Raw genomic sequence first — 13,269 nt, forward strand, 5'->3', positions numbered from 1 at the left:
GTTCTTCAGTGAAGGATTCTGTCACCTTTTGTGATGGGGTCAACAAGCTTTTTCTGTACAGGATCAGATGTCAGATGTTTGGGGCCTTGGGGCCACATGGTGTGTCACAATACCCAGCTGCTATTCGGCTTGAAACATACATAACAAATGAGCATGGCTGTGTTCCAACAGAGCTTTATTTTTATTTGGACACTGAAATTTGAAACTCATATTTTTCACAAAATATTTTAAATTTCACAAAATATTCTTTTGATTTTTTTCAACCACTTAAAAATGTAAAAGCCATTCTTAGCTCACAGGCCATAATTCACCAACACCTGTTCTCTAAATGTGTTCTTTTTTGTTACATGAAAAATCATATACCAAGTTGGCAAAGGCTGCAGTAGTTCAGGCACTTGTAACTGCTGCTGGGTGGACACTGGCATGGCCTTTCTGGAAAGCAGTTTGTGCCAAGAGTATTGTTTAAAAGGTCATGTTCTTTGAGCCAGTAATTCAGCGTCTGGGTATCTGTCCTGAAGAAATAGGTAGATGCAGAGGTTAGTACATAAAAGGACTGATCTCTCTCATGTTCATCAGCAGTCCTGTCAAATGCGAAAGTGTGTCCGAGGTGTGTAGGGATACACGTGACCGCCAGGGAGTGCAGGCCTGGGTTACAAGGCAAAGCGGCACCATCCGAGGAAGACAGTCGATGAGCAGTTAGCCTGCCTGCCTGCCCCTCGTTAAACACATCTCGGTTCTCTGCCAGGAAAGGCAAATTCAGAGGTGTGGCCCCGCCTTCCTCCCACCGCAGGGACACTGTGCTTTCTCTCCCCCGTTCGTATTGCAGACGTGGTGCCGATCCTGACGTCCACGGTCATCGAGTGTCACCGAGCAGGCCTGAAGCACTCGGCGTTCCGATTCGCAGCCATGCTGATGAGACCCGAGCACCGCAACAAAATCGATGCCAAATACAAGAAGAAGATTGAGGCCATGGTCAGGTACACGGCGGCAGCGGCGATGCCCATTGTCATGCTTCACAGGCACCTCTTCCAGGATGCAGCTGCTGGTGGCAGCAGGAACTGCACGAGGGGGTGGGGTGGGGGCAGTTAGGCCCACACTCAGCCACCAGCAGCAGAAACCCCACGTGGCTGAACAAGTCGGGATGTGACTCACATACAAGGCATTGGAGCCCAGGGCTGGTGCCGCTGGGTTCCGGACCCTCTGTCATCCAGCTCTGCTGTCAGGAGCGTAGAGGTTCCCTCCACGTGGCTGTCTGCCACCACTCAACATCACAGCCCCATTCAAGGCAGGAAGCAGAGGGAAGTTAAAAGGTGGAGAGGTCTTTGCCTTTTAGAAAGGACCCACCCCCAGGAATCCATTCACATCTCGCTGGCCAGTACTCTACCTCTCCCTGCAAAGTATCCTGCTGAGGAAAAGCAACGTGGGCTGGCGAGGAGGAAGGGCTATCTGGAGGCCTCAGTGTCTGCCCAGAGCAGGGGTCCTCAAACTATGGCCCGCGGGCCACATGCAAATACAAATATTGTATTTGTTCCCGTTTTGTTTTTTTACTTCAAAATAAGATATGTGCAGTGTGCATAGGAATTTGTTCATAGTTTTTTTTTAAACTATAGTCCGGCCCTCCAACGGTCTGAGGGACAGTGAACTGGCCCCCTGTTTAAAAAGTTTGAGGACCCCTGGCCCAGAGGGACAAGTAGTAAACACTTCTCAGTGTAAGAAACTTGATAATTACACACCCTATTGCCAGAAGAGAGTGCATCTCCACACCCTGTGGAGGCCCCCAGGCACCTAAGCATATCTTCACAAAGCTGTAGCGGCCTGGTTCCCCAAAGGAAAAGCACTAGTGTTTACAGAAGGAAAGATTCGTTCCAACCACATAGGGATTCCACACTACACTTGTTCAAAGTAGAGATGACATTTGGGGTATCCATTAGGTCCATTATGACCAGCACCCAGTGTACCTGAATGTTGGCCACCACAGCTGCACTGCAACGAATGGCAGCTGGAAGCAGTTCCACTTCGTTAGCTGGGTTGGGACTGACCCTCATGGCAGCGAACTCTAAGCTTAGGGCCACATGAGCACTCCCTCTTTAAAAGGTGATAAGCCCTCAGCAGCTTCACACCAAATCAGACTGCCCCAGCCTGCCTGCCAGCACGGAGTGAGGTGGAGGCCATGCTAGAGCACACTTATCCCCGCAGCCCAGCACCCTGCTGTCCTAGGCGCTAGCTTCGAACAGAGGCTATTCTTCCCCCATGCAAGGGTGCTCTGTAGCTGTGTGGTCCAGTGCGGTTCCTGGCAGCCACAGGTCACTAAATTTAAATTAAACTTAGAACTTAGTTCGCCACACTACCCACATTTCAAGAGCTCGGCGCTCATGTGGCTCATGGCTAGGCTGCCGTGTGGGACAGCACAGGAGACATTGCCACTGTCAGTTTTGCTGAACAGAAGGGGTAGCAAGCTCACCACTCCAGTGACAAAGGAAGAGGACAGCAAACCCACCCATGTTCTCTGCCATTTAATGTGCCCTCAACTCCACTCCCCAGAATGGCCCCCGTAATGCTACAACCTGACCACTCCCAATCCCTCTTCCTCCTCCCTGTGCTACAGTGTGGGCCTCAGAGTCTAGGAAGAAGTAGGTCTGTGTCACATTCCTAGTTTTCCAAATACGCCTTTTCTCTGCTATCCACATCACATGGAAAATGAAGTGTTTTTAAATGACATGTGATTCTTCCTCACAGGAGACCAGATACCTCTGAGGCAGAAGAGGTCACTACCCCATGTCCATTTTGTAAATTTCTTCTCCCGGAATGTGAACTCCTCTGTCCTGGTTGTAAAAACAACATCCCATACTGCATTGCAACAGTAAGCTTCTTTATAATAATTTCTCTTTCTTTGCATATCTATTTATAACCCATTTGAATATGTGATGTATCAACAGATTTTTCACTTCTGAAATTACAATCCCTCAAATTTCCTGCAATTTTTAGCATATAATTTTATGGTCAACAAAGCTGGAAGTTATATTCAAAGGATATAGTAATTTTTAAAAACAACCACAAAGCATATAATTGTTTAAGTGAATATCTAGAAGGCACTGGGGGGCAGTGCAGCACACACGAGGGATCAGATGGGCCTGCGCTTACATCCTTTTTCTGCCACTTCTCGGCTCTGTAACCTGCTGCAATTTGGTTTACCTTGCAGCTTAGATAATGTTTCTCAAAACTGAAGACTTCTTCTACACACAAGTCTGACACATAAAACCTGGCTTTAGTCTTTTTTTTTTTTTAATATATTTTATTGATTTTTTACAGAGAAGAAGGGAGAGGGATAGAGAGTTAGAAACATCGATGAGAGAGATCGATCAGCTGCCTCCTGCACGCCCCCCACTGGGGATGTGCCCGCAACCAGGGTACATGCCCTTGACCGGAATCGAACCTGGGACCCTTGAGTCCGCAGGCCGACGCTCTATCCACTGAGCCAAACCGGTTCGGCGGCTTTAGTCCTTTTGATGCCATCTCTTTCTAGTCAGTTTCCACCTGTGTGAATTATCAATAATTTCCTAATTTAGAGTGCTAGCTTTAACTGCAATCCAATTATTATAATTGAATAATGGTGGAGCTTTAAAACTAAAGATGAATTTTACTCTTAAATGCACTGTTTTAGGGTCGACATATGCTGAGGGATGATTGGACAGTGTGTCCACATTGCGACTTCCCTGCTCTGTACTCAGAATTTAAGATGTAAGTGTGCATCGTTTCACTAGCTCTCAGGTTTATCCAGAAATAGGCCTGTCATTCGGCCACTCTTGATCTGAAACCGCCTTATTTGTTCATGTTCCTAAAGATCTCTAAAGATTCAAATTGTCTTCTTAGAAGAACTACTCTGACCTTTGAAAACATTATCCTTAAAGGGGAACTTGCATGACACTGAATATTCTCTTTTTTTTTAATATAATTTTATTGTTGATAGTATTACAGATATCTCTCATTCCCTCCCCCTTTCCCCTTCCTCCCAGCCCCTTTCCACCCCCCAGGTCTTCACTGCCCTGTTGCTTGTATCTATGGGCTATGCATATCCTATATAATAAAAGCCTAATATGCAAATTGTCCCCTTGACCGGGAGTTCGGCCAGGAGTTTGACCAGGGGGCAGGGCTGGCTGGCCACCTGCCCACAGCCCCTCCCCCGGCCAGCCTGGCCCAATCGGCCCCAATCGGGGTGAGCTGGCCAGACCTCACCCATGCAAGAATTCGTGCACCGGGCCTCTCGTAAATATATAATTTCTCTAATTCTTAAATTGCATAATGAACATATACTAAGAGATGTGGACAGGAATAGTTGTTTTTTCACAGAATAACCCAAAGGAAAAGAAATATATTTAATCTATTCTGCCTTTTCATCTCCACACAGCATATTGAACACTGAAAGCACATGTCCCATGTGTTCAGAAAGATTGAACTTTGCTCAACTGGAGAAGATCTCGGACTGCACCCAGTACCTGCAAACAGAGGTGGAGCCGTGAGTGGCATGTGCAGGTCAGTGCCAGGCACCGCCCCTTCCCGGGCAGAGTCCACAGCTGTAGTTTGTATTCCCATTGGCTCCTTGTTGTGACTCATGTCAGATTTGAGCACAACAACAAAACCTCTGATTCGTTTTCTTAATGCTAACATGCAGGCTGTAGTCTCCACAGTAACAAAGATTGTTGGGGCAAGCCGCCTCATGGACTCCAACTGGGCGGTAAGGTATCACTCAGTGTGTCAGAGGTTTTCAATGACCGATTCACTCTCTTTAGTAGTAACTGGTCTAGTCAGATTTTCTACTTTTTCATGCTTCAGTCTTAGTAGGTTGTTTCTAGAATTAATTTCTTCTAATTCTAATTTGTTGGTATATAATTGTTCATAGTCTCTTACTATCTTTTTTGCATTTCTGTGGTATCAGTTGTAGTCTCTCTTTCACTTCTGATTGAGTGATCTTTTTCTTGGTGAGTCTGGCTAAAGGTATTTTGTCTTGAAAAAAGCAGCTCTTGATTTCATTGATCTTTTTTAGTCTCATTATTTCTGCTCTGACCATTATTTCCTCCCACTACCTTTCAGCATAGCTTTTTCTTCTTTCTCTAGTTCCTGGAGCTGTGAAGTTGGGTCGTTTGAGATTTTGTTTCTAACTGTCGTTCAGCACAGATCTTCCCTTTAGAACTGCTTTTTCTATATATCGTAAGTTCTGGTATGTTGTAGTTCCTTTTTCATTTATCTCAAGGTATATTCTTACTTATCGTTTGGCTTTTTGCTTCTTCTGACCCACTGGTTTGTTCAGGGGCATGCTGTTGAGTCATATTTGTGAATTTTCCAATTGTACAGCCAGCCACTCTGTCCTTTGATCAGAGAATTTAGTCCATTTAAAGTAATTATCATTAGGTATGGACTTACTGCTATTTTCCTAATTGTTTTCTAGCTGTTTTATCAATGCTTTGCACCTTTCTTCTCTTGCACTCTCCCTCTGTAATCTGATTTTTTTGTAGTGGCAGCCTTAGAATTCTTTCTCTTTCTCTTTTGTGTTTTCTACTATAGGATTTTGCTTTGTGGATACCATGAGGCTTACATGAAACATCATATAAGTCTATTTAAAGTTAATGAGAACTTAAGTTCAAATGCATTCTAAAGCTCTACATTTTTACTATCTCCATCTACCCACACACATTCTATTTTTTTTTCTTTACAGTAAAACCTCGATATAATGGACTAATTTGGGCAAGGGGGGTGTCCATTAGAGCCGAAAGTCTGTTGTATAATAAAGTTTTCCGAATGTGTTAAAAATTGGCAAATTAGTTACTTCACCTATTTTCACTTGTGTGGACACATTTGTGTAATAAAAATTAAGAATGTATGAAAAGTTTAATTTCACAAAAAAGTTTCCTACATGTATTACTATAACTTTAAATTTATACTAAATAGGTCTAGTAAATGTGTGCCTACACCAGTCACTGTGTATAAATAAATGCACACGGTTTTTTTCTCAATGTGAACGCAAGAACGCATGTTGAACGTCAGCTGGCTCACATTAAAAGTGCTGCAGAAAGTCACAATGGGACAACAGAACCAATTACTGCGCACAATGCGGTGTGATCATGCGCGAATCATTCGCTGAACATTATTTGCGAGCAGTGACTCTTGGATTTAAATGTAGACTGTAGTAGCAGATATGTAATATTTATTTATGTAGGCAAAACTACTAGTGTTTTTTCCAACATATGGCCTATTCACTAAAATTTGTTAAAAATAACAGCGAATAACAAAAAAAAATAACCTGTTAATTATAAGCAACTCTTAGTTAAAAGCATTTCAAAATTAACAGGGTGTTAATTTTCACATATGACATACAGACCAGAAATTTTGTCCATTAAGTCATCGGTTTACTGTATTTCCCATCACCATTTATCCCTCCTATACCCTCTTCCACCTCTACCCATCCCCACTCCCTCCCCCTGCAATCCCCACACTGTTGTCCATTAGTTCTTTCTCTTTTATAATTTGCATCTTTTCATCTTGTGGTGTATCTTTTAAGACATCATTGTAGTTAAGTATTTTTACTACTTTTGTCTTTTAACCTTCATAGATTTATGTGATTAACCCACCAACATTACATAAGGTTATTCTGAATTTATGTATTTACCTTTACCAATGAAATTTACTCTCATGGTTTCCTTTATTAATTAGCTCCCTGTCGTTTCTACTTAAAGAAGTCCTAACATTTCTTGTAAGGTTGGTCTAATGGTGGTGAACTCCTTTAGCTTTTCGTTGTCTGGAAAACTCTTTTCCCCTTCGATTCTGAAGGACAGCATTTCCAGGTAGATAATTCTTTGTTGGCAGTTTTTTTTCCCTTTCAGCACTTTAAATATATCATGTCACTTTCCAGCCTGCAAAGTTTCTGCTGAAATATCTGCAAAGTCTTATGTGGAATTCCTTTTATTTAACAGGTTGCTTTCCTTTTGCTTTTAAGATCCTCTCCTTTTCTTTAACTTTTGGCAGTTTAATTGTAACATGTCTTGGTGTGGGCCTCTTTCAGTTCCTCTTATTGGAACTCTTCCCGGATCTGGATGTCTCTGTTCCCTTCTCCAGGTTAGGGAAGCTTTTAGCCATTATTTCTTCAAAGAAGTTCTATGCCCCTTTCTCTTTTTCATCTCCTTGGGGTCCTCCTGTAATGCACATATTGGTCTGCTTAGTGTTACCTTTTTTTCTTTTGTTGCTTTGATTGGATGCGTTCTGCTGCCCTGTCTTAGTTTGCTGGTCCTTTCTTTTGCATCTAGTCTGCTACGGAGCCTGTCTATAGTATTTTTCAGGTCAGTTATTATATCTCTAGCTCTGATTTGTGTGGTACTTTCTTATATTTTCTGTCTCCTTGTTGAAATTCTCTTGGTTCATGCATTGTTCTCCTGACTTTGATGAGCATCTTTATGGCCATTAATTTGGAGTTTTTACCAGGTAAATTACTTATCTCCATTTTGTTAAGCTACTTTTCTGAGGTTTTATCTTGTTCTTTCATTTAACATATTCCTTGTTGGTGTCTATGCATTAGATAAAAAAGCCACCTCTCCCAGTCATGGAGTGCTTTTGTGTGGGGAATGAACCTTATTCAACCTGCCCTAGCTCTTGGTTATCTCTCAAACCTTTGTGATTGTCCAAGTAGCCTTCTTAGTTCTTGTGGCCCCAGTGGTTGAGGGAATGCCAAGATCTGTGTTCCAAATGGGAGGATCTCAGTCAGCACCTCGATTCAGACGAGTGAAAGCCCACAGCTATTAAGATAAGCAAATGGGCCTCCTTCTGGAAAGGTTAAGCATTTCTATCAGCTGCCTGTGTTGAGCCTTGGTGGCAGGTTAAGAACACTCCCTGGGAGTCCTGGGGACCCATGAAAGTAAGCTCTACAATTAAAGGGTGTCCCTTGGAAAGCAGCAGTGAACACCAGAGTACTAAATTTGTACCCAAGGTCCTTTCTGGGAGACACCAGAGACGGTAGTCAGGGCAGAGGGAGAGTACGAAGATGACGCCTGCAAGTCTCTGGGGAGTACTGTACTTGCCCCAGATATATGTTACACTCCAAGCCTGCTCTTGGGCTGTAGCTCTCAACATAAGCAAATAGACCTCTTTCACAGAAAGACTGGATGCATTTCAGTCTGCTGCCTGTGCTGACCACATGGGTTCATGCAATCCCATTTGGAACTATTCCTTAGTTGTGTTGTGGATTCAGGGCCCATTGGCTTTCAAAAGCTAGATGTTTTGGGGGTCTCTTAGGTGGGAGTCTTAAAATGCAGGGTGCCAGCTGTGGAGTCCAAACTGTTCATTCCTCAGGAAGAAGCTGGAAGTTGTGGGGTTTATAGCAAGATTCTGTCTCTCATTTCAATGTGGGTTTTCTCATTCACTTGGCTAGATCCTGGATTTCACTCAGAGGGAACTATTCAGTATGTCACTGTAGATTTGCTGTGCCTGTAGGAGAAAGTAGTTCAGAGGCCTCCTGTGTTGCCATCTGTGGGTCAGGAATGGAAGCATGGTTTAGCTCAGGGGTCCTCAAACTATGGCCCGCGGGCCACATGCAAATACAAATATTGTATTTGTTCCCGTTTTGTTTTTTTACTTCAAAATAAGGTATGTGCAGTGTGCATAGGAATTTGTTCATAGTTTTTTTTTTTAACTATAGTCCGGCCCTCCAACGGTCTGAGGGACAGTGAACTGGCCCCCAGTTTAAAAAGTTTGAGGACCCCTGGTTTAGCTGGTCTTCTGTTCAAGGCCTCACAAGGCTACTGTTGGTTAGAGCTGTAATCTCACCTGAGGTTCAGTCTTCATCCAACCTGTTTGTTGGCAGAATTCTTTTTTTTTTTTCCAAATTTAGTTCAAAGAGGGAGAGGGAGATAGAAACATCAATGATGAGAGAGAATTATTGATCGGCTGCCTTCTGCAAGCCCTCCACCGAGAATCAAGTCAGGGCATGTGCCCTGATCAGGAATCGAACAGTGGTTGCTCTAGTTAGTTATAAACTGAAGATAAAATATAGCGTTACCTGTGGAAGGATTCATTTGCAACTCCGCCACTTCCCAAAGTAGAACACTGTGTTTTTAATAATCCTCCGTAGAGTCTTAGACTGTGGTATCACTGCTACTCACAGATATGCTCAGTGCATGATTATGCATGACCTTTTGCAAAAGTCACTATAAATATTTTATTATACAACTAGAGGGCCCAGTGCACAGATTTGTGCACTGGTGGGCCCCTTGGCCTGGCCTGCAGGGATCTGGTCGAAACCAGCTCTCCAACATACCCTGAGGGGTCCCAGATTGCAAGAGGACGTAGGCCAGGCCAAGGGACCCCACCAGTGCACATCAGGGCTGAGGAGGGACCACGGGAGGTCCCTTACTATATTTTAATCTTTTATTTTTTAATTTAAATTCTTTATTGTTGAAAGTGTTGCATATGTCTCCTTTTTTTCGCCATTGACCTCTCCCCAGCCGCCTCCCTACTGTGTCCTTTGGTTATGCTTATATGCATGCATACGAGTCCTTTGGTTGATCTCTTACACCCCCCCACCCCCCCACCAAGCTCAACAGTTGTTCCATGCTTGTCTGTGGATCTATTTTAATCATTTTGTTGTCCATTATATTCCACAAATGAGATCATGTGATATTTATCTTTCTCCAACTGGCTTATTTCACTTAACATAATGCTCTCCAGGTCCATCCATGCTGTTGCAAATGATAGTGTTCTTTTTTTTACAGCAGCATATTATTCCATTGTGTAGATGTACCACAATTTTTTAATCCACTCATCTGCTGATGGGTTCTTAGGCTGTTTCCAAATCTTAGCTATGATAAATTGTGCTGCTATGAACATAGGGGTGCATATATCCTTTCTGATTGGTGTTTCTGGTTTCTTGGGATATATTCCTAGAAGTGGGATCCCTGGGTCAAATGGGAGTTCCATTTTTAATTTTTTGAGGAAACTCCATACTGTTCTCCACAGTGGCTGCACCAGTCTGCATTCCCACCAGCAGTGCACGAGGGTTCCTCACACCTTTTTAGTCAGTTGCAAGGCCACAACTGAAACACAATGCTGATGACAGACTGAAGATTTCTAACTTGGGAATGTAGAGATCCTGCTCCACATTCCATAAACAAGCAAAAAAACTTTAGTGTGCGTGGCTTTATCGCTAAATGCCAGTGTTCCTGAAACCCTTCTAAAGGCATATGGGCCGTGTTTGTTGTGCTTTCTAGATATGTTCCTGGGAAGACAGCATTTTTCCATAGAAGGCTGTGTTTATACCCTTGATGGACCTTCCCGGGTACAGAAGACAAAAACCAAGGTGACCTTTCCAGGTTGCCCCTTTCAACTTCTACAGAGTGACAAAACAGTAACATATAACACTGCTGTTTATTACACTTCGTATATTTCCTCTTCAAAGTCTTACAGATTATATGTTCTGCATTGTTAATAGTCACCTGTGACATAATTGTAAATATTCAGCTTTTTTGAAGTATGTCCTTTAAAATAAAATTGCTAACTAGATATTTGTAATGTTTCTCTGGATTTGGAGACAAAAGAAGGCAGCTTGAAGTACATTGTGCAGCTCAGATATTAACACTGTTAAAAGTTTGAAATAAGTTTACATAAATCAAGACTATTTAGCCCTGAAATAAAAACAACCAAAACCACTAAAATCAAATATTTGAGAGAATGAAACTAGAAGCTTATAGTCATTATATATATAGTCCTGAGTTGTTACACTGTGTACTATGGAATTCTTGTCACAAAAATTAAATCATTTGATTTCCCCTGAAGACAAAATTATTCAGCATCTTCCCCAAGGTGCTTAGAGCATTCCTTCCCCATATCACACACCACACTCTTCCTACAAGCTTCCTTGCCATCCAAAGCCAATGTAACCACAGGCTAAGCAGCTAACAGAAATGAGTAGTGTAGCCTAACTTTGAAGGTGTCAGATGATGTCTTTGCAGTATGGCTACCAGCATTCTGAGCACTAGAGGTGCCTGCAAGCCTAGGGGACAATCCAAGTATCCACATGCATGATGCCTCCAGCTCTATGACCTCTTCTTCCCTCCCTAAGTGCTACAACACAAGTCATTACCAATAAACCCACCCACTATGGGGGTAGTATAAGAGCCGCTGGCACTTGGGATCTGTGAGGTGAAGTACATTATATTCTGGGAGTTTCAGGCCTTAGACACTCATTCATGTGCATAATTGTACCAGAACTCACTTAGGAAGACACTCCTTATTCATGAACTGCCAGATTTAAAAAGATGGAGGATATAGTAGTTTGTTATAGATAACAAAGTGGCCAACATCCATCCAATGCATCTCCAAAAAAAGCAAGTACGCAGTTTTATGCTGCAAAGATAAAGTGTGGCATCTACTGGCTCCAATAAGGATACAGACCCCTTAGATTCACATCCATACTGCTGTGGAACCCAGCTCCTACCTTGCATTTACCTCGGCCACACACCTCAGAGTCGTGAGGGCTTCAGCTAGGAGTCAAACATCTTGTCATTCTCATATTTTAAAAAAGCACATTTATAATCTCTAATTCTAAAAGCAAAGTTATTCATCTTACTACAAAAATTATGCCAATCATGGGTAGAGCATTTATAATTAAAGTCATGAGCAAGTGAAGGACACTATTCGTTGTTCTGACTGCAAGGATATTAGTCCCTTTGCTGGGGAGCACAGAGCACTTAGGCAGATATGACTGCATATCCAAAAGCAGCAGAAATAGAAGAACATGCGTAAGAAACTCATGCTCAGCCCCCTGGTTAGGAGAGGCAGTCGTCAATCAAGGGAATTTTCACTGAAGCAGAAGTTTCAAGCCAGGCTTGAACAGAGCGGGGCGCGGTTCAAAAGGCAATGTTTTGTTCCCATAATGAACTTAATCTCCACGAAAGACATTTTTCACATGGTAAATACACTTTAAATGTATGTCTAACCGTCCAAACAAGACTCTCCATTCCTTAGAAACAGGAATCAGTCTCCTGATCCTGATTTTACATTCCTTTCCTCACATACCTCTTAGCATTTACTGACAAGATTAAAAGCAGCTGGACACCTAAACTCCAGGCCAGTTCCACAACGTCGGGGCCACTCAGCAAGGACAGTGACAACCCAAAGTTCCAGTAGGGTTTGTGGGCTCCATCACTGAACACAACCATCTCCCAGAGACAAAGTAAACCAAAGCCAGTGTTCACTTTGTCCCACGCCAGAGTAAGCCTGAGACTTACTGATGGGTTGAGACTCAGGAAGGATAGGAATGACCAGCCATCATTTTGCAGCCACGCCCTCTAGTAATAACTAAAAGGCCTTGCCATGAAATTCTATTCACAGCATTCACAGCCATAATGAAGTTGGAAATCAGAGTGCTAACTCTTCAATTGCCAAAGTTATGTTTCACACAACGGGTTAGTAGTAAAATTAACTTCTTTTATCCAATCATTTGCAAATTAGTAAGGAAAGTCATATACCAACATAGTATTTTACTATACAAGATGATAGGCTTAAGAATTTATACATGTATCATATGGGACATTTTTATTCCTAATTTACATTTTGCAATATACTTGACAATGTACAAAAAGAATACCCAGTTCTAGGTGGTGACTATTTTGTATTATGATTTATTTACAAAATTTCACCACGTAATAGTAACTATCTTTAAAAAAAATTCAGGACATTAGAATAAATTGTTAAGCTTACAAAAGCTGCCTTAGTACCACTGTTCTCAGGCATATTATTGTTAAATAAAATCTAATTCCAAAGCCCACATGTAGTTTCTAATTCTGATTATACACAGTCATTTTGAAGCACAATCGAATTAGACGGACAGGGGACAGTGGAAGACCCACACAGTCCTATCAACCTCTATAAGAGGTGTACATCAGCCTACCGGTTGCATCCTGCTAGCTGTACCACCATTTACTGATAATGGGACCACTCAGTCACCCTATTATGGTTCCTTTGGAAAAAATAAGGCATCCTCTAGACCAGCTAGACTGGTCAACAGGGTGAGTAAAAAGTGACTGTCAGTAGTAAAAAACAGTTTCATTTCTTTGAACCTTTTCCTTTTCCTTTTCTGGACTCCTTATCTTTTTCTGATTTTGAAGGCTTTGAAGATTTTGTCTTTTTCTGTTAGGAGGGAAAGATGCAGAAAATAGTTAATAACTGTGTTATGAGTAAATGAAGTAAGTGCATCTCTATAAAAATCTTTACCTACAACTTAATTAGTAA

At 42.3% G+C, this 13,269-nt stretch overlaps 2 protein-coding genes across 7 annotated transcripts in view; one reads left to right on the forward strand and one right to left on the reverse strand.

Moving 5' to 3' along the window:
• Positions 1 to 13,269, forward strand: part of WDR19 (WD repeat domain 19) — a 77,802-nt gene that overhangs the window by 63,865 nt on the left and 668 nt on the right. The window contains exons 33-37 of the mRNA XM_014548668.1: positions 827 to 977; positions 2,737 to 2,860; positions 3,662 to 3,738; positions 4,406 to 4,530; positions 10,248 to 10,336. Of these exons, the coding sequence (XP_014404154.1) occupies positions 827 to 977; positions 2,737 to 2,860; positions 3,662 to 3,738; positions 4,406 to 4,517 (464 nt within the window). The 3' untranslated portion in view covers positions 4,518 to 4,530; positions 10,248 to 10,336. The remainder of the gene's footprint in view (positions 1 to 826; positions 978 to 2,736; positions 2,861 to 3,661; positions 3,739 to 4,405; positions 4,531 to 10,247; positions 10,337 to 13,269) is intronic.
• RFC1 (replication factor C (activator 1) 1, 145kDa) overlaps positions 10,391 to 13,269 on the reverse strand; it is a 75,954-nt gene continuing 73,075 nt past the window's right edge. For all 6 annotated transcript variants that reach the window (XM_014548670.1, XM_014548674.1, XM_014548673.1 and 3 more), the window contains one exon: positions 10,391 to 13,167. In XM_014548670.1, the coding sequence (XP_014404156.1) occupies positions 13,084 to 13,167 (84 nt within the window). In that variant the 3' untranslated portion in view covers positions 10,391 to 13,083. The remainder of the gene's footprint in view (positions 13,168 to 13,269) is intronic.

The sequence above is a fragment of the Myotis brandtii genome, unplaced genomic scaffold, assembly GCF_000412655.1.
Source record: "Myotis brandtii unplaced genomic scaffold, ASM41265v1 scaffold520, whole genome shotgun sequence".
Taxonomy (NCBI): domain Eukaryota; kingdom Metazoa; phylum Chordata; class Mammalia; order Chiroptera; family Vespertilionidae; genus Myotis; species Myotis brandtii.